The sequence below is a fragment of the Caloenas nicobarica genome, chromosome 1 (assembly GCF_036013445.1).
Source record: "Caloenas nicobarica isolate bCalNic1 chromosome 1, bCalNic1.hap1, whole genome shotgun sequence".
NCBI classification, from domain to species: Eukaryota; Metazoa; Chordata; class Aves; order Columbiformes; family Columbidae; genus Caloenas; species Caloenas nicobarica.
In genome coordinates this window covers 77,808,534-77,830,340 of record NC_088245.1, presented here as the reverse complement: position 1 = coordinate 77,830,340, position 21,807 = coordinate 77,808,534, and the positions used below count along the sequence as shown (strand labels likewise).

At 43.0% G+C, this 21,807-nt stretch overlaps 1 protein-coding gene across 1 annotated transcript; it reads right to left on the bottom strand.

Moving 5' to 3' along the window:
- Nucleotides 1–1,134: 1,134 nt before the first annotated feature.
- Nucleotides 1,135–19,824, bottom strand: TM7SF3 (transmembrane 7 superfamily member 3). Its single transcript, XM_065642608.1, has 12 exons — nt 19,671–19,824; nt 13,286–13,440; nt 11,419–11,569; nt 10,855–10,975; nt 9,888–10,059; nt 8,625–8,802; nt 7,265–7,351; nt 6,724–6,804; nt 5,811–5,963; nt 4,386–4,483; nt 3,856–4,018; nt 1,135–3,374 (listed from the first exon to the last, which is right to left on the bottom strand). The coding sequence occupies exons 1-12, from the start codon at nt 19,729–19,731 to the stop codon at nt 3,112–3,114; spliced, it is 1,683 nt and encodes a 560-aa protein (XP_065498680.1). The 5' UTR covers nt 19,732–19,824; the 3' UTR covers nt 1,135–3,111.
- Between the last annotated feature and the right edge of the window lie 1,983 nt (nt 19,825–21,807).

Here is a 21,807-nt window from a genome sequence, read left to right as displayed (position 1 = left end):
GGGCATATTAACCCAGCCTGCTGCCTGGGCACTACAAGACAAAACATACATCTAGCACTTCAGGGTTAAGAGCAGGAGTGTGCTAACCTAGTCCCCTAAAAATTAAAGGAAAAAAATACATTAGCACATACTTATGTGATCATTGCAGCATTATTACTGCGCAGCAAAGACTGCAGAAAACTCAGTGAAAGGAGTATACTGGAGCCATCGTGGCAGGAGTATTCTCTACAGCAGCAGGAAACAGATCATCATAGTCCAGAAAGCTTCAGCTTACACTAAGCTTCAAAACAGTTGATTTTACAGGGGAATCACTACCTAGAAGAATGCTGCTTAGATTCAGATTCCCCAGGAGCATCAGGTAACATTATTTTAAGCTAGCATGACTGCAAGGTAGTACAGCTAATGCAGCAAGGCAGTAAACACTTCCAACAAGAGATTCTGCAGTCAGAATAGAGGCATAGCAGGCTAGGATCCAGTTTTCCTTTTGCAACTGCCACAGGGGGTTCACAAAAAGCACCTTGAAAATTACCCCTTCAGCACCCCAGTGGATCAGTTAGTGTATTCTGATTATTATTGCTGTTACTATGTTTTATAGAATATGGAAGAAGATTCCCATACCATCTTTTAGCAGTATTAAAAAAAACCAACCAAACAAAACAACTCACACACAGCATAATCTCCAAGTCAGGATCTCAGAGTTCAAAGCCCAGTTCTGCCACAGACTTCCCACATGATCTTGCAGACTACTTTCCAGTCAAGAAGTAGATGACAACTATTCCTTTGCTCTCTAGAACCTCATCTGATAAAGCTATATATCTATCTATCTATATATATATAGAGAGAGATATCTATAAAGCCTCTTTGGACCATGCACTTCCTCACTACCTTCATACAGAACATAACCACACTCTCAGCCTCTGGGTGTCACTGCAACTACAGTAAGAGCTCCCCCCACCTCATCACTTGAGAGGCTAAGAAATTTTTCAAAACAAACTATCCCTACAATACCAAAGGCAGAAGCTAAGTTGTAAAAGCATCATTGAATTCAAGGAGACCCATTTATTTCCAATATTCTTTCAAAAGACACCTTTATTATAAAAGATATAGAAAATTAGAGTTAAACTTGTTTCTTCCACAATGTTAATCACAGCAGTTATTAAAAAAAAAAAAGGTAAACATGGTTAAGAGCATTTCTATATCCAATAAGTGTTTGCTACTTGCCATCAAATACGGCAAAGACATGCTCAGTATCAGTGCTGTAAGGGCAGTCAGCGAGCATCAGTCTGCCAGAGGCCAGGGAAAGAGCTGCTCATTTACCCCTGTGTGCCACCCAACAGCACACTGAAGCAAGACCCAAATGCAAGACTTCAGCTGTTTGAGACAGGTGTTCCAGGTCCAAACAATCATGGCATTTGTCTCTAAATATCAGATGAGCTCAGTCACCTCAGATACTATGTCATTAAGTTTTCACTCCTTAAAGAGAAATGGCCAGTAAACGGAGTCATTTAAAAATCATTAATTCCTTTCTACTGCCAGGGTGTTTTAACTTTCAATTAAGTTCCTAGACAAAGTTCTTTTGCCAGTTTCCTTATAAAGAGTTGTTTCTTACATACTTACTACCAACAATTTAAAGCGGTGGCTGAGAACTTAAGTTCCCACCAGTAGGGTATTGACACATGGTGGTTCCGTTCAGGTAGCAGAACAGCCATTCACCTTCTGACAGGAAGGACTGTGCACTTTGCTGCCCACACTAAAGGTACAAAGAGCAAGAAGAATAAGGAAGAGCCACCATAACCTGTATCAAAGTACAGGACACAAGACTTCAACCATCATGTAATGCATGACAGATCACCACGTAAACACTGAACGTGAAGACCACGATTTGGCATGGGGGGCACAGGCAGGTAAAACCAGGGACAGCCTCAAGGCTGCTTGTGTGCTTATGTGAGCCCAACCCACAATGCTCCAGTTTGCATGTTGAAAACAGCTGTTTGTTTTGTTTTGAAGGAAGTGAATAAAGCCAGCACACAAGATTGTGACCCTCTGCTGAACAGAAGAGTGGTCTCTTATCTGTTTTTTGTACTACATTCTGCTTCGGGCAGATACAATCTAAACCTGTACGGAACACAATCAGTCAGCAAGGATCCTGGTTAGTATTTTGCTAGCTGGATGCTGTTTTCACCCCTTAAAGGCAAAATTAAAAGATAAATTGATTAAAAATAAAAATAGTGTTTTGAACAGTTCCAGGAAAAAAACTGCCATTTGCTACACAAAGCTTATTTAGTTTTTTCTTTTATGACAGCACCATCAAAAAAAAAGAGATACCAGAGCAGAAACAAGACACAGGCTGTTCAGCATGAAAACGAGGGAAACCACTTGTGTTCTCTTAGCAGTCATCTCTGGAGAGACCAGATGACCAGCTTGCTACAGAACCATCCAAAAGCAAAGGAAAAAGTCTTATCTCAGATCAGGTCCACTTCCTGAGCCCCAGTGTGCACACTTACAACAGTTAATTCAGTGCAGTTTAAATTAAAGTCACTTAGTTTAGCTTGCAAGGCTCAGTAATACTTCCTGGAAACAATTGTGTCTGCAGCCAGACATTTTGTACCTATATTAGAAGGTGATACTCCAGCTCCTGCAAGAAGGACTACTCGTGTGTACGGTCCTTATTTCTCATCCCTCACAGAATTTGTCAGACTGCTCACCTTCAGGAGTGAGTCAGGCAATATTCCAGCAGTGGTTTTCATACTGTGAGGGAGGAACCAGCGTTGTACAGGTTGCTTTCCAAGGGCTGTTTTATATTTCACATACCAAAACATCAAACTAGACCACCACAAGGTAAATACCTGTACCTGACCATTACTATAAGATTCTACAGCTAGACATATGCACGTTACAGCAGGCTGAGCAGGCTGCTCAAGAAAGAGTCAGAAAATGGCATGTAGTGTACCGGATAGATAACTTTTCTTCCACGCTGGGCAAATATGATCGTCTTATTAAACAGGACAAGTTGTCAGTGGTAAATCCTGCACCACTGGCTGGTTTGATAGTGATCACTCATCTTGCCACTCCTAGATTCTTCCTCTCGGTTCCCATCAGTTATTTGGCAGGTTACAGAAGTAATGGAGTTCTTTCTCCAGCCGGCTGCTCCTTCTGAAAAAACTCTTTGATATGCAGTAGCTTGTTATGGATCCTCTCTCTTAGGGGAGGGATATGATGGCTGGGGTCTAACACATTGGTGCTTCTGCGCTCTCTTTCCCGCTTCCAGGTGAGATAGGGGTGTGGTGGAAAGGGCACTTCACTTCGCTCTCGGCGAAGCTGCACAGTTACTCCACTGAGAGCGAGCATTGTCCACACTGACAGGATAATGAAGTCTGAAAGAGAGAAAACAGATTCGTGTACCAAAGCAGAGCGTTCTTTCCTTTCCCAAGCATAAACACTGAATGAGTTTAGCAGCAGAAAGGAATGAAGTATTGTCTCTGTGTCCTCACTTGCCTGGAGTATGTCCATGCAAAGGCAAGAACACACAGGGGGTTGAGATGAGTCTGAGTCACCATATTAGGCTGTCAGAGTGCCCACTCCGCAAACTCTCAGCGAGGTGGCAGTCCAAGCCTGAGAAAACAACTTTCACAAGGGCTTTTGTCACATAACACCACCTGGAAGGTTGGTGCCTTCAAGTTTACCAAGTATTTCTCTTGGAGGACTAGAAATTATCACCTGGGTGTTAAAACTCACCCCATACTGACTGTGTTCTCCTTTCATCCCTTCCAACCCTCAACACTCACTCTTCACAATAGAACCAAAAAGGCAGTGTTTTTTTCTTTAAAAAAACTAAGTCTTAAGAGCAGCACTCACCATTTGTTTGAAAAGGCACATTGGTGTAAGCTCTGTTGAAGTAATCATTGAGGACCCTTCTGAGTAGGTTTAAGGTGATATAAGCAAGACTTGTGTAGATGTAACAAGCAATAGCTAGGATCACTGTGTAAGAGCCTACTATTCCAGATGCCAATATGTTCAGCTAGAGAGGGAGAAGAAAAATGCAGCTTTACGAGAGACTGAAACACACTCTTTACTCCCACCTCCTTGAGGCAGTATTTTATTTCAGTTCGCCTACAAGAAACTGCCTGCACACACCTGTTATCTAGACATACTGTTAAGACCGCAGAAGTTGACTAAGTGCAATGTGGCAAAGGGTCATTCCTTTGCTTATGGACCATTTATAGCACAAGAAAGGCTGAACAGGAACTCCCTAGACCTGGGTCCTGTGGTGAGCTTCATGAAGCTATGTTAAAACTTCTAGACATATCCCACAGGACTACATTTTGCATTAAGAAGTCTGACATCCCTTCCTCCCTCCTCCTGAGGTGACAGTGCACATTACTTACAATTCTTGGACAGCCAACAAAAAGCACTGGAATCATCAAAGCTACAGAAGAAAAGGTCACCCAGAACACAACATTATCACGGAAGACCCTGTAGTCTCCTGCAAAGACACCACATGTAGTTTACTAGTTAGCAAAACATTACCTGTTTTGTAACTGGTTGGGGGTGGGCTTTTTCTGAATGTACAGAATCTTTGGGGGAAATCTAGAGCAGAGTGTTGAAAAGCTTAGCTTTTGACCTCAAATGCTGATTGCTTAAGATGCATTGTAACACAATTACTCAAAACAAGAACAGAAAAAGACTGTCCCGGTTGAGTATAGGTTCTGTACTAAGTTGGAACAGCAGATCTTGTCCATGAAAGATTTTTGATGAGGTACACATTACTTACCTGATAAGAACAAAAAGTATGAGTGTACTTGTGCCAATAATAAGTCATTTTATTGCCTATAGAGGTTTATAAATGATAAACCTCTAGCTATGCAAGTTTGACTCTAGAGTATAGTGCAAGTGCAGCCATCACAACAAGACAAGGCAACAAACTCTTCTTAAAGCCAGAAGGGTAATTAAGTCACTCAGACACTACTCTGCTCCCTCTGCTTTCTAAGGCTTGTCAATTAAACAGAAGGGACAAGCTGAGCTCCAGCTGAGCCACTGTTTTACTTTAATGAAGAACAACCAGGGACTGCATGGATTATCACAGAACTGTGGCTTGAGTCAAACAGATGAATGGAGAATGAAATACTGCCCCACCAAGGGATCTAAAGTAGAGGAGTTTTGAGATTTAAAATTACAATAGAGAAAGCAGTGTGGCTGATGCACTGATGTCCATGAGGGATTCCAGTTCAGCAGGCTTGCTTGCTTTTAAGTGATTTACCTATTGTTTCTCTTAGCAAAACCATCCTAAAGATCCTGATAAAGTCAATCCAGCTGCAAATACAAGTTTGTCTCCTACAGTGCAGCACTCCCAGAGCCTTGCACTGTAGCTTAGTAAAAGATAACAGCAAGAGCTCCTCTTAATCCATGATGCCTTTATGCCTGAAGCCTCCAAGTTAGACTGCAGATTTTCTACTGTAACTTGCTCCAGATAGAGCACCAGACAGACGGCAAGTACTTGCCTGGAGCAGAGCTGGTGTCACAGACTTCTCAGAAGGCATGCAGCTTAGCTGGGAAGAGCCTCAGCAAGCTCTCTGCAGAATAAGCAGTTTCCTTTTCCCACCAGCACAGATTCCCGGGTAGTTTTAATTACAGCACACCTGAAAGGCTTCAGTTATATCTTTATTCCCCCAACACGGGAAAGAGAAAGTTAAACATCGCACTCATAAACCAAATAGTAGCATTCATCTTAGAGCCTTGCAGTGTCCCTGTAATACAGCAGGAATGCCTCACTCAATAGCCAGCAATTTGCAGCAGAGCATTTCAGCACATACCTAGTGGAGTAAAGAAGATGGTCGATGAAAAGAGAAATCCCAGCACAAGTCCAATAATGAACATAGCAAGCAGGACAGAGCCAAATCTCCACCAGCTTGCAACCAGGAAAAAACCTCCAATAATTCCAGCTACTGCTGTCAAAATAAGACGCACTGAAAAAGAAAAGGAGAAATTCCAAACTAAGAATTGTGGCAACACTACAAGAGCTTCAGTTAATACAATAACATATTCAGCAGCTTTAGTTATGTGCTTGATTTTGTTACCCAATGAAAAATTCCTAAAAAAAAGCTAGATGGATGAGTACCAGTATTTGTGCTTCATGCATTTCACTTCAACTCCAGTCTGCAACTGAGGGTGTGCTACTGAAAGAGTGGCATAGGGATGGAACGAAAGTGTTGCTAGTATGTACATCAGGACCTTGAGTTCCCAGGGCAGTTACGGTCACAGCAGCAAATGCACACATATCAAAAGAGTAACTATATGAGGTAGGACAAAAGACAAAAGGAACTAATTCTTGCCAGTGTAACAAGCAGGATACAGAACTTTCACTCCCTCATTTTATAGATGAGATCTGCATTTGATCTGAAACTGATGTTCAGCCATTATGAAAGTAGGAAGGAAGTATGTTGCAAATTTCCAGAGTTCCTAAAAACTCATATCTTCCTGGATAGATATTCAAATTTGTCTTTTGTAGTTGCAGCTATTAATTCCACTTCACTATTTGATGTTGGGAGCAGCAGTTACTCTTGTTGTGTATTAAGCTATTACAGTAATCAGAGCTCAGTTGAAGTACACAGGTATCCTCTTATCCTTCCTAAGGCTGCCAACAAGCACAACTGAGATTTTTACTTATAGTATTCGTAACAACAATACTTCAGGAAGAGTGTGGGGTATCCCAACAGATCTACTCACCATCATAACCAAGGCCAGTTACCCTCGTAATGAATACAAAGAAGAAGAATCCTGAGAATATGAAACCCATGAAGAATAAGTCTAGAGAAGAGGAGAGGAAAAAAAAAAATATTTAGTATGCTGTCATATCACTTCATACAAAGCCCACTTCAGTACATCTTTGTGTTACAATGGGGAAGGAACACCTCAGCTCACTGGCTGAGAAGCACAAAAGGAAAGCCAGACAACAACTGGACAGGGGTGTCCTTAAGCACTTAAAATAGTAAAAAAATTACATATTTAATATCTATGTACTCCCAGCATGCACCCTAGTTCTAGGTTCCTGTTGAATACCAGAAACTTCTTACTCTGCCTAAAAGCTCCGACCCTGTTAAAGCAAAGCAGTGGATCTAATTTACACTGTAATCACTATCAAGTCATTCTTAGTAATAACACCACTATTCTAAGTTACATCTATGACATTCTAACCAGACACATAAGAGGGGGAAAAAAACAAAAACAAAAACACACACCACCTACACACACCACACACACACAGTACCTGTTTTCCAGAATCTGTGTCCAAAAAAGCAAGTGAAAAGACCAAGAACAGCAAGAGCAGTGAAGAATACTTTGGTAGAGAGTTTGCCTACAAGGAGAAAGAAAGGGGTACTAGATCATTCCATCTAGTAGTCCCAACAATGAGACTATAAGGTCCAGTTGCTGTCACTGAGCATACTAACAACTTAATAGCTGCCACTTTTTCACACACACCATGGGAGCAGATCCACAATGCCTGAACTAACAGTTGTCTTGATACAATCTCCAACAGAATATTGAAGTAGTTCTGGTCTGATTTAAGAAATCAAGAGCTTCCGTCTTAGAGAAGCTTTGGCCTTTTAAATAACCATTAGTTAAGTAGCTGTAACTTGCCATTTATAATACTGATGCAGCTTTACCTGAAAATCCTCTGCTCAGCTTTAAAAAAAAAAAGGACATCCCATCTATAAAAATCAGTGCTACAGGATTAGTGACCCAGGCAGCAGCTATAGTCTTTATCACTGCAGCCTTCACCATAGTCTCCCCCTTTAATATACTTCACACACAACAGCAAGGTCCATCAGCATCCCAGTATGTCTCACCTCTGTCTCTTAGGCAAAAATCTTCCTTAAACTGTTTGAAACAACAAAACCACATTTTCCTTGTTCACCAAATTATAGAAAAGGGTTTTAGCCTCAATTTTTTGTCTCATGTTTTTGTAAGACAATACCAAGTTTGGGAAAAGTTACTGTGTTGCAGTATATGGTAAGAAAATAATCAGGAGAACAAATCTTTATGAACCACATTCTACCCGTTATTCTTCTTCTACTTGAATTCTATCACTATATGACTTTGTACAAAGTAGCACAACTTTGCAGTCAGTTCACTATTGCTGGTATTATCTTCAAGCTTATTTTAGTTGACTTATCTCCTTTCAAATTATTTGTAGGTTACTGATTTCTGTTAGCACCAGCACAGTTAGAAAAGTATCAGGCTGGACCCTGATCTAGTTAGTGTTTTATTAGCTTAGTTTCACATGCAGCATCTATAGTCCTACAAATTATTTAAGATTATATATCCAATTCGAATGGAAAAACCCAGAGTGGCACTGCAGAATTGGAAGTTATATATTAGTAAGTCACAAATTAAACCTCATTTAAGTTAAGGATTTAATTGCTAATAGCTTTCCTTAGTCTTATTTTATCATTCTAGAATTTCTGAATCAAGAGGTAGACTTCATCATGAATTAACAAAATATATCCAATGCGGAACAAACAGCTCCTACACCTGCGTAAAAAAAAAAATCTCAGAAGCACCATTTGGCTTATTGGAGCACAAGCAGCTTGAAATGAATTGACAAGGACATACAAGTCCCAACTTACTGAGAGTAGAGCAGTTATCTACTAGGTCAGCAAAGCTACAGGCATATGTATGCACAGGTACGTATGCAGACGACGTATTCCAAATAGGATCCCGTACTATGACATTGTAGATCACGCCTTGTCCAGGAAGTGAGGAAAAGTAGACATTGGTCTTGTCATCATTTGTCAGTGTAAGCATCTGGAACAGCAAAGAATATTTTTAACTGCGAGGAACTGCTTGTCACCATTACCAATAGCATGCTGATGTGTCCATGAAGCTGAGGCAATCCTCAGCAGCCCAAGGAAGATGATCAGCAAGAACTCCAGGCAAGACCTCTCCTATCCTGAACCCTCTTCAGTATTACCAATTGAAACATTAAAGGCTTACAGGACAGACTCTACCTCCTCCAACATTACTATGTTTTCTGACAGAGAAGAAAGTTCTCCCACTCATGTTTTGCTCCTTCTTCCCCATTTGAGGACACAGTTCAGGGAACCTGCCAGTCTACTAATCCACATCTGGCCTCTGAAGCAGGTGAGGCTGCCATTCTACTCCCTAGCAAAACCAGACAGGTTATGGCCACCAAGATTCTCCCCCTCTGTCCCTTCCAGTCCCTTTGCTGAGGGACAGGTAAACATGCAGCATGTGTTTGCTCCCACGTATCAGATCTCTTTATGCCACTCCAAGTTGTGCCCATTTCTAGGCCACTTCTACTATATTCTCCCCTCTTCCTTGCACTCCCTGCTCAATACTCAGCATGTGAGGATGCCAGACTCCAGCATCTATCAGGCATTGTAAGAAACTATCCATCTTTGTCAGAAGTGGCTCTATTTCTGGACATGCAGGCACTCAAGGGCAGTACAGCTAGAGGCAAGCTGGACTCAACATCACTGAGGGAGCACTGTGGCTAAAGCCATATTCAGCAAGCAGGAAGACAGCACAATAAGAGCTTGTTTAATACAAAAAAGGGTACAAGACATAGCAACATCTCACAGACCAGTCACCAACATCTAACTAATATCTGAGTCCATTCCAAGAAGCCTCAGTTCTGCCACATTTTGGGCTCTGCTAACTAGCCACCTGTCCCAAGAGAGTGAGAGAGTGATTGCCATTTTGCATCCATCACTCACCATATAATTCCTAGTCAGAAACCCCAGACACAAGCAAGAAGCCTGAAGCATCAGCAGATTGCTTATGTCACCATTCAAGGAAGATAAGCAAAGAGGAAAAGACTCCAGATAGTGCCCCGTCACATGCCCAGTACACCAGTGCTTCAGACTTACTTTAATGCCATTAGCTTCGATACTTTCCACCTCAGACATCTTCCGTATGTGGTTCATGAGTACCATCTCAGAAAGTTCATTCTCTGGCAAGAAGTACTGGTAGACATCATAGTGCAGTCGCCACCTGGAGTTTTGACCAGTCCCTGAATCGCAGGATGGTGGGTTTGCTCCTCTACAATTAAAAAGAGATCAGCTACATGCCCAGCAAAAGCCCTCGGATCTCAACATCATTTTTCAAGAGTTTCCTGTCTGAGTTGGCACTATTTGGCTTCTGTTCTTTAGCAGTTAACACCAGCAACTAATTCAAAACTAGCTGTAAGTGTTTAGAAGCACAGTCTAGAGCAGTATTATGCAGAAATACTCTAACGTAGGTAGTATCTGTGCTGGTACCTGCCTTTACATTTACAGAGGCTTCCTGTGAGCTGGCATAAGGAACCAGCACAAGAATTCCAAGAAGTCACAACAACCAAGGATCGTAGCATCACTATTTGGTTTTCCATGCATGCTATGTATACAGAACATAGCCTTCTCCATTTTTTGCCTATCACCTAAGACATCAGGCACCATTCAGGAAATAATGCCTTATAACTTGAAGGCTCAATGTTAAACAAAACTCTAGGTCATTATCATGCTTCAGTACCAGTAAAGGAATGAAACTGGCAATGATGCACAATTGCTCTTCAAAAAGATTAAGTCATTCTGAGGAATGGAAAGATCCAGTATTTGCTGACTGCTTGCACATCTGAGGTTGCACCACCTCTCCCACAAGATGCAACTCTCAACTTTTATCTCTCTTCTCATGTATTATCTCTCCCCCTCCTTTTCCTGATTTCTCAGTTTGTTGCAGCAAACAAGATTTCTGCCAGCAGCTGGATGGTCAGCCTTTTCAGCAGAAACTTCTTTTATGATCTTGACCAAATGCACAACAAAGAAGGCCTTGCCCAGTGCACTGAAGATTTTCACATACCTGGTATATCCCAAGTTTGCAGGTGCAAACTTGATGCGTATATCAACCAATGTATAGTCCAGGTAAATATTTGGATCCACTTCCAAGTCAAATTCTAGATTGCAGCCTCCAGGAATAGGATCTAGAACACAGAAAAGATAACTGTAGTAGTTTTCACTTCCCCCTTACACAGCATGAAAAAAGTTTTAAGACCTCAACAATGCATGTACTTGCTGCAGGCACTATCTGCTTGCTGAGCACAGAAAATTGTCAGGTTCTAGTCCTGCAGACAAGACAAGTGGTTTCACTACAGTCTAAGATAGGTCCTGACGTATGCCCAGAAGATTTCTAGTCTAAGGCTGAAGTCATGACAAAACCATAGAGCACATCATATACATGACATCGTATACATGACTATTCAGTAGTGATGCTAAACTTTTTCAGCCCATTCCAAAAGAATTTCTGGCATCTCCATTATATGTTCACACCATATAAGAATATCACCTCTGAAAGGTCAAAGCTTCATTTCACAGTTAATCTGTAGTAAGCAGAGCTGGTATCCCTTAAGAGGTAGTAAGAACATACCTTTCTCCATATAGGGAATAGAGATAGCTGTGCTGAGCACCTGGCTAGCATCCAGTGACCGAAGGTACCATGTACATACGCTCTGTTGAGGCCGAAGGATGGAAACCAGTCCTTTGTCTACTCCAGTTCCTGAGCTGTTCATAGATGGATTCTGGACAGAAACAAATTATATAAACAAGCAATTCTTCTTGTGAAGATTTCTACCGCAGCTTGATGTATTGCATAGGAGTCACATTCCTGTCACAAACCTGTAGGGCACACATTCCAGTGTCACTTACCACAGATGAGGTAGTCAGCCATTAACTAGCACGTTAAGAAAAAAAGGGGGGGAGCTGCCTCTGACACCACACACTGCCTAGCTCAGGCTCAAACACACAAGTGATAAGTTTGAGACAACTAAAGAGTTGATAATCACAAACAACCTGCAGAGAAATCTAGCTAGTTGAAGTCCACTGCTGCACAACAGTGGATTGACTAGTAAAGGTGTAAAAGGATTGAAGTATCCCTCACAAAAAGTTGTGAGATAGCACTAAAGAGAATTCTGGCAACCAAAGTGCGGAAGCACCTCACTGTCTCCATCAGAATGGAGATGACTGTATGACAGCTGGCTTAACACTAGCCATGCCAGACAAAAGTGCTTGAGGCCAGGTCAGCTACTGACCCAATCCCCACCATCACCCACCCTTTTCAAAACCAGGGGTCTTGAGGAAATATCAGGCAACAATGACAGTATCACACTCATGCAGCTGGAACAACCAATTGACCTGCAGTAAAATCTGTTTTTCAGCATGGAAAACATGCTTTTGTCCAAGAAGGCCACAGTTATCTGAGGCAACACTGTAAGGAAGCCCTTCAGACATGGCAGATTAAAGTCTGTCTCAGTTTCATACTTCTAGGGGCATGCCAGCCCTAAAAGCAGTATAGCCATATTTTTACATTCCTGTCCTTGGCCTGGTAAGGCCCATAAATACAAAAAAGATCTGAACTGACAGCAGAAGACTATATCAGTGGTAATCAAAGACTGAATAGTTGTAATAGTAATGCCTTGACCCTGTAATCCTTGCCATTTCACCAGTACAAAGATGACTGAGCTGGGTGACTTGTGTTACAGGTTATTCATCTTACAAGCTTCCCAGGATACTTTCTGGCACTCAGTATATTCTCATTAGGAAAATACTGATGAGGAGAGGGAAACTGGATGACAGCTGTCAGATTGCCATCTACTACCTTCAGCTTAGTGTACATTCTGCTGAAATACCACTTAGAGCCTCACAGCACCATAAAAATCCGTATTTTGGATTGCATCCCAACAATGATGGGACAACCTGAGGCTAGTGTACAGCAGTAGGAATGCTTATATTGTTGTCTAGAAGTAGAAGCCTTAACTGGAGTACTACAGAGGAATTTATCCATGTGCCACCAGTTAGATTCAGGACAAGCAGCTGGGGTAACAAGACATCATAACTGTAGTGATTAGATCCAAGACACAAACAGCAGATAACTAAACATCCCAAAGTCATCATGTGTAGTGTATAAGGTATCTGACAAATACTTATCATGAATCTGTTTTTAATTTGACAAGCTGATGGATAGTAGTCAGTCACATGACAAAAGCACCACTTCCACCCAAACCAAAGAGCCTTGAAACATTTTCAAGCCAGCTCTGAAATTCCTTCAAAATTCCATCCTCCAAAATAGTGGCTATGACATATAAGTATGAGAAAAGATTTCTGAAGCTAAAATACTAAAAGCCATGCAGGTAAGATATTTATATAGCTTCAGTTCTATATTCCTACATGTATCAGAGCCAAGTCCTTTGTTGAAAGAAAATTAGCACTGAAGAACAGAAGTGACACTTTTACCATACCTTATCAAAGGATATCACCACATCGCTTTTCTGGGCATGTACTTGAAAAATAACAACAGTCACATTGCTCGCAATGTGCCTGATTACAGCTTCCACTGGATTGGTCTGGTTAAGTAGCACATTTCTGAATTTTCCCAAGGACAGCTCAAGAAGACCTGCATTACAAAAAACAAACAAACAAAAAGAGACTTTTTTTTCTGTCCAGGGGGAAGCATTTACCAAGGGGAGCCAAGAAGCTTCCAGTAGCCTGAGATTAGTCAGCTGAGAACAGAGCAAGATGTTGGTTTATGCTGCTCTCATCCAGTAAGCAGTATTAAGGTTTCAGAGACTACTGCACACAGAGCTGTACCTACAAAAACCAGATACAGCTAAAGAAGTCACCATGCAGCCCAGCACTCATCTAAGCACATGGGGCAGGACTTCCTGCCAGAAGCTCAGTATTTGATACAGCTGAAGCTCCAGCAAACAGCTGCAGCTGATCAGCTCCTGTGATCAGTAGCAAGCAACATTCACTGGAGTATGTAAGAGAGGATACTGAGAACTACTTGCTCTCTGGCAAATACAGGCAAATATGCTTGTATTAGCCAGCCAACTTGCACAATACCTGTGAGACTTCCTGGGTGAACCCCCAAGCAATGGGAGCTGGAATCAACTTCTATAAAACAGTCAAATCTGTAGTTTGCATATGTATACTAACTCTTTCAGCTATTCACATGTCTTTTGCTCCCACACTGTTCTTGAATATTAGGACTGCTGGATCCCAGTTTCTGTATCTAAAAATCTGACTAATTTTTCCAAGACACTACCAAGACCACTTCTTACAGTGAGCATAATCCTATCATCCACTGTCATTTTAATTAAAAGAACCACATGACCCAGGATATAAAATTCTTTGAGAATCAGCTTTGGCTTGTCATTCAAGTCCTGCAAGAAAGCCTGGTTTCTCCCTACGCTGGGCTCTTGAGGTACAGGGTATATCAATGGAAGAGAAGCAGCTATACAGAAGTCACAAGATTCTTTTGTTGTTGGTTAGAAGGCAGACTAGATACTTGAAGAGCATGCACAGTGCCTTTCAGGTTTGGTTTTTTTTCCCCCTGAATTCCCCCTGAGAGCACAGACAGTAGCCCAGCAGTCCTAAAACTTATCAAGCCTAAACACATACACAGTACCTCCTCAAAGCAGCTCCCTCTTCTGGTGCAAATGGTTGATACTGTCAAGTACTCCAACAGAAGCACAGAGTAATCAGCAGCACCATCTCATATATGCTGCTGCTGACGACTCAGGTGGTCTCCCATCCAAAAAAAGGAAAGCATACAGTATTCTCATCCAAAGTTCTGTACTCCTTTCCTGTTATTTGTCACTCTCCCCTGCCAAGAACTGCCATCTTGGACCAGCTTCTTTGCTTCTTGATGATATGAAAAGAAGTGATCTCCTATCCTCACGCTTCCTCCACTCATCTCACAGCAGAAGAAGAAAGGCAGAAAAAGTATAACTCATCTCATCCTGCTAACTTCATCTCTTATGTGCTCACCCCAAAATTTGATACTGCATCACCAATAAAACTTCAGCTGAAATACGGGGATCATAAACTACTTAGGAGGGTGATGTCCCATCATCTGCAGCCTGTGCAAAGGTAGGAAAAGTTTCTATTCCAAGTTGTCAAACAGTAATTAATGTAAAATTAGAGCTACCAATAGAGCAAGCTTTGAGTATTCTTCAGTTTCAGATAGAGTCCCTGGTGCAGCATTCAGATATCTTCCCCTTCACAAGAACTCTTTCCTCCCTAGTGCTTAAGTTCTACCAGAAATGCAACTAGCAGCACGAATGCTAAAGAAAAGTATTCAAAGGCACAGACTACATACCTATATACTCAAACTTGGAGTGAGAGCTTTGAATGTAGGAAAAAATATTTTCTTTGATCTTTAAGAACTTCAGCACAGTTGCCCAAACTGTGAGATTTTCACACTTAAATGCTCTTTTAAGGTAAAAGCTGAGACCATACACATCCTCTCCATGCTCTACAGCAGGGGTGTCAAACTCATTCTCACCAGGGGCCACATTGGCCTCACAGTTGCCTTCAAAGGGCCAAATGTAATTTTAGGACTGCATCAGCGTAGAAGTAGTTACATTTACACAGTGTTAAAATTACATTTGGCCCTTTGAAGGCAACCGTGAGGTTGATGTTGCCCCTGGTGAAAATGAGTTTGACACCCTTGGTCTACAGCAAGGGGAAAAAACCTGCATTGCTCTGTCTTACTTCCCACCTCTACTCTGTACTCATACCCCGAGGCCTCTGCATAAACCAGAACAGATTCGTCAGCAAGACATACAGCCTCTACTTCAACATGATCATGAGACTCTAAATGTCAGAGGCACTGAAGTTTAATTACTGAGGTAAATTAAGGCAGTGTTCTACATTACTGTTTGCATAATTGTTCCTAAAACAGTACATGTGACATACATTTTAAACCCAAGTCTGGACAGAAGAGCATAGATTCAGGCTGAAGAACAAGAACGGCTACATCCACCAGACAAGTATTTTTCAGCTTGTTGTTCACATGCTCCTCGAACCACACTTCCAGCCGGGCTTGAAAGATGACTAAAAGGAGAACCTTTAAATAAGTTTGCTGGAAGAGCAATTGCTATGTGGTCACAGACCATAGCTTTTTTCAAGCCTTCTTTTCTTCTGTCATTTGAAAAAGTCACTGGCAGTGCTCTGAGGCAGAAAGGGAACATGTAGAACAAGACAAATTAACCAAATCACAGTTCATCAGGCCCATTGCTACTGCAAGGTCTCAGAGGTATTATACTACCTCAGCTAGACAGAGTTCAATGTTGTCAAACACAGCTTTGAAGATCAGACACCAAGACCTTCACGAACACATAGTACTGGCCACAGCATGCAAGCTTTTTTGGGCACTGAAGGTAGCACACCAAACAGGACTGCAGATTCAGCAGTACATGCAGCAGAGATGCTGCTACCACAGAAGTGAGGTAGTTGACCCAGCAAGTCAGCAACAGAGCAAAGAACAAAATCCAGGCATCCTCAGCTGTTTTGATTGCTTCACTTGCTTCAAACAATGGAAGTCTGTAAACACTTTGTAAGATGCCAGGCTACCCCCTCTCTTTCTCTCCATCTATATAGAAGCATGATGGTCAATGCATGTTAGAGCAGTTTTGGGTTAGATACAAGGGAGGAATCCTCACTACTACAGAGATAATAAACTGAAAACATACTTAAAGGAAGTCAGCATTATTGAAACTGAAAAAAGCTGAGCAAAGATTGAGTAGTGAGTGTGTGTTGCTCAGTATACTAGTACCACCAATACTAGAACGGGAACACAGATATTCCAGCATATGAAAGAGAACTGATGAACAGAGGTGGGCAGTCTACTCTCTCACTCCACATTGTATCTCTTTCCCACAATAAAAGCAAACCCAGTAAAAAACAAAGGAACTGAACCTCTCAGACCTCTTCCAAAAATCAAAAGTCCTTATTCTTAACTTAAAAAAAACCCTAAAAAACAAACAAAAAAAGCCCAACACAAAACATAGTCAACTCTACAGAGGCTCAGCATTTCATATCCCTTCCCTGTGACATGCAGTTTCCCCAACAACCAACAGCCAGCTTGAACCGTTTCCATTCTGCTGAGTCAGTGCCAAGCTCCTGGTTCATTTGATGCTTTAAGTAAACCACATTTCTGTCTCCAACAGTCAAGTGCCATTCCCCATCACCAATAAACAACTAATCATATGAGGTTCTTGATGACACGTAGCAGTTCAATTTCCATTCAGAAACATAACTGAAGAAGTGCCATTGCTGCCCATGCAGGAGCCGTCTTTACCTACAAAGCTGTGCTCAAACAGTATGTTTGTGTCAGACAAAGAGGATCTCTACAGTCAAAGAAAATGCATTTCTACTCTGTGCCAACCAACTTACAGTGGATAGGCAGAATAACCTTACATAAGCTTTGAGAGCTGAGAAGAACCTTCCAGTGCAGGCAGTATGTCAACAAGTAGTCACATGAAGACATTTACTGGAGATGAAATGCAAGGTCAGACTGAAAACCAGTTTGAGTAGGAAAAACATGAGTGCCAGCAGCCATGTCATGTCAGACCTGCAGGACCATGCTTATGTGGATGCAGAGCAGAGCCCTGCTACAAGGTGTCTGTCTTTCCACATGAGTAAAACCTCAAACAAATACATCAACCACCCCATCTCCAAAAGAAGCAAGATTTAGGAAACCTTCTAAACTTTAATTGCATGCATATTAAGACTCATGCTTAGAGTTTGATGCTTAAAGCAGACAGTGCCACAGAACATGGCTTTTCACCAACTGCACCGCTCCCATCCCAGAAGACTATTCTGTCCACCAAGTTATAGAGGTCATGAGGTCTTCCACAGCTAGAAAACGGAAGGAAGTACCACCTGCCTCACCTGCTTACAGTTTTCCTAATCCTGATTAACAGCCAGAACATGCAAGACCTGGCCTCAGTCACATTGCCAGCACTGTCAATTAAGATGTCACCTGTGCATCAGGGAAACAAGGCTTCAAGATGCAAGTGACCAGTGCATTCAGAGAGCTCAGCAGCTTTGTGTGAACCTCTTATTTTTAAATGTTGTGTCTGCACAGACTAACTAGCTAGCACAAACAATGTTCACCCAGATAAGCTCCCTTTATGAAAAGGGCACTGCTCAATCCTCATTACACTATAAACTCGCTTTAGTTTTTCCAACATTAAACAGCCTGGCTTGGATGTAGCAAACAAGGCCTATTTCACTCCTGCTTCAGGAAGGTGGAGCTCACTGTGAAGTAAGAACCGTGATAACACTTCTGCACATATACGAAGTTTGAAAAGCTGCAGCCCATCAGAACCACAAAGAGTTAATATAAGCCATCATGGACAGATTTTACTTATCAGCACTTTTAAAATGAAGCAGAATCTTCTAGTGTTTGGATATGGCAGAGCCCATCGCTGCAAACCTGGGCATCCAAGACTGAATAACCACAAGACGATTTCAAATAAGTGAATCATTAAGCAAGTGTCCTTGTTTAAAGGGCCTAATGATCAGCTAGATATAAGTAAACCAATTACACAGCTTATTAGCTTTTCATGAGGAAAATACTTTCCCCTTTCCACCGTCAATTCTGCAAGGAAAGAAGGCAACAGGCTCTTCCAAGGCAAAGCAGTTTGCTTAGTCCCATATTTGTTCTGCTTTTTTTACATACTGTAAAAAAAGTGACTCAACACATGACCCATTTTCAATCAAGTCCAGAAGACAAGCTGTCTCTTCCACACGTGAGACTGGTTCTTAACACTGTCTGCAGCTTTGCAAAGTACCCCAAGAGTAGATTTCTCCTTTTGAAAAATTAAGCTTCATTAGAGGCAAGTTTAAAGCTAAAGAAAAACTAAGAACAGGAAGCTTGCATCATCCCTAACATAAGGGACTGCTTGCTTATATCTGAATGATCTCTGAAGGAAACTGATTATTTTTTCCTTTATCTGGAGAGATAAGAGTTTAACCAGAAAAAGATAAGCTGGTGTTAAGTCTTCACAAGCTATACTCACTATAGTACACTTACCACTGGATGCCTATTTTAATCACATGCAGGAACACAGGGGAATTTTTTTAAAAGGCCAAATAAAGTCAGACTACATCAGCAGCGCCAATAAGTACTTTTAGGAACCAAGCTCCAAATTCTAGGGGGTTTTGCTCATTTCTTTAATTTCACAGGGACAGTGACTTTCAATGCGCAATTCACAGGGTGCTGGGAACCCACGACCACCTGCATGTGGTTAAAAAAAAAAAGCCACTATTAACCTTGTTCCCTTTCTCATATAAACTCATGGCTAGTGAATGCCACCTTATTTCCTCAGAAGGAATACGACTCTACGCCAGACTCATCAGCCTGAGCTGTATCGCTGCAACAGCACAGTTAAAATTAGCCTAGCAGATCTATGTAAGTGTTAAAATGACGGCGTTCATCGCAATTAAGCTGCGGAAAAACGAAAAACGAAAAAAAAAAGCAGGGGAGGGGGAGGAATGGGTTCTCCCTGCCCACATCAAAGATTAAGATAACCATGAGTATGTAACTCTTCTCCAGCTCCGCAGACAGCTGGATCTTCACTTTGATCTTCGCTCTTGCCGAACCCGCCAGACAGCAGCGGGTCGCCCCACCGCCGCCTGGGACACCCCCAAAAAGGCTCTGCAGGCCCCTCCTCGCAACAAGCCTCTTCCCCTCCATCCTCCCAGACGTCAACCCGGCCAAAAACACCCCTTCCCCGGTACAAGCCAGGCTCCACCGGCCCTCCAGCCGCCTAATGGCGGCCACGGCCTACAGTACGTTCCCCCTCCACCCCCCATGCCCCGCGCCGCACTCACCCGAGGCACCGCCATGGCGCAGGACCCCCAGGAGCACCACGGCGTAGGGGAAGAGCCGCATGGCGCTGCGGAGGAGAGGGGAGAGGAGGCTGCGAGCGAGCCAGGGCGCTGAGGAGGGGCCTGGGCCGGGCGGGTCCTGCGAGGCACCGGAGCGCCCGCCTCTCGCCGGTGGCTGCGCCGCCTCGCAGGACCCGCCCGAGCGGAGGCCGCTCCCGCCGCCCCCACACCCACCTGCGTGAGGAGACTGAGGTAACGGCTCCAACCGCCGCCCCACGCGGGCTTTTATCCTCCCGAGCTGCGCCTGCCGACCCTGTAGCAGTTACCGGGCCGGGTGAGGGGCATGGGGAGGTCTCCTGGTCGAGATGGGGAGGGTCGAACTTTATTTTTAATTTATTATTTTTATTTTTAATGCAGCTGCCGTTTGTTTTTGTCTTACAAACAGGTCGTTGGCCTCGGAGGCTTGCAGGCGTGTGCGTTCGAGGCGCCTCTGGCTGTGAAGGTGATTCATGGGTACATGACGGGAGAAAAGAGAAAGCAAATTAAAAGCCTGTTTTTTTGTGCAGAGGGGTGTGTTTTCGCTTTGTTATTTAGGCCTCGTTTTATGCATTGGCATCATAACCTAGGCTCTAAAAAGCGTTCTAGGATCACCCCTATTTTGTTTATTTTTTTCCTCAGCTTGCTTCAATCCAGTTTCCAGTTAAAATGCATAAGGAAGCTGTCAATCCAGGGTAAGAGGAACACAGAGATGAGTGCTGGTCCATGTTTACAGATATTTCTGATAAGCTGTGTACTTTCTTTGTACTTTGCCTTTGCCTACTGTGCTTAGGAAGGCAGCCTTTTCCAGTTAGGTTACCCTGTTTGCTGAGGTTATTTTTGTTTTGCTCAACAAGGTTCCTGTAAGTCAAAATCTGTGAGATACGAGAAGTCTGTTTAGTGTTTGCCACTGTCACAGTCAACCCCCCTCAATCACTCTTTATTCACAGCTCGGCATTCAAACTGCTCACCCATGGCCTTAAGTCACAGACAGAGTCTGAGCAAGGTTTGTCTTAATGCCATCAGCCTCACTTATTCCAGGCTCAGTCTGGCATCCGTCCCACTCTCGGAAAGCTGAAAAAGAACCCGCTGACTTCAATAATAGCTGTAAACTCCTTAAAAAACGTGCGGTAGGTTTTGGTCTACAGCACAGTAGGTTTGTGACTTGGCTTTTTAAGGGGATCACGAAGAAAACACACATCCCAGTTTACATGAACGTACATGTATGTGTAAAATCCTAAAAACTCCTAACCCCAACCATGCTATCAGAAAACCACTTTTGTCGGATTAGTTTGTATCATGGCAGAGGGCAGCTGTAAGTAGCAAAAGGCTCTCTTGACCTATACGTTGCTGCTGGGTGGCTGTACCCACAGTGTCACTGCCAAGTTGGCCAGAAGAAACTCCTGGAGGTCTCCAGCCCAGCTGCCCCCTCCAAACCTTCAACTTCTTCAACTAGATCAGGTTGCTCAGAGCCCTGTCCAGCCTGGCCTGGAATGTCTCCAGGGATGGGGCATCGACCACCGCTCTGGGCAACCTGGGCCAGTGTTTCACCACCCTCAGCGTAAAAAATTTCTTCCCCATGTCTAGCCTGAATCTCCACTCTTTTAATTATAACCATCACCCCTTGTCCTATCACAACAGGCCCTGCTAAAAAGTCTGTCCCTGTCTTTCTTACAGGCCCCTTTTAAGTACTGGAAGGCCACAATAAGGTTTCCCTGGAGCCTTCTCTTCTCCAGGCTGAACAACCCCAGCTCTCTCAGCCTGACCTCACAGCAGAGCTGTTCCAGCCCTCTGATCATCTTGGTGGCCTCCTCTGGCCCCTCTCCAACAGGTCCATGTCTTTCCTGTGCTGAGGGCTCCAGAGCTGGATGCAAGACTCCAGGTGTGGTCTCACCAGAGCAGCGTAGAGGGGCAGATAAGTGCCAGACGCAAACTAACTGGCACAAATCGGAATTCGTCATTCTCCAGCCCTTGGGCACAGAGGGCTCTTGCTGGCTCTAAGCCTGATGGTGGAGGATTCTGCATGCCCGGTCTTTCCCTGGTGGACAGCAGGATGACCATGAGCCAGCACTGTGCCCTTGTGGCCAAGAAGGCCAATGGCATC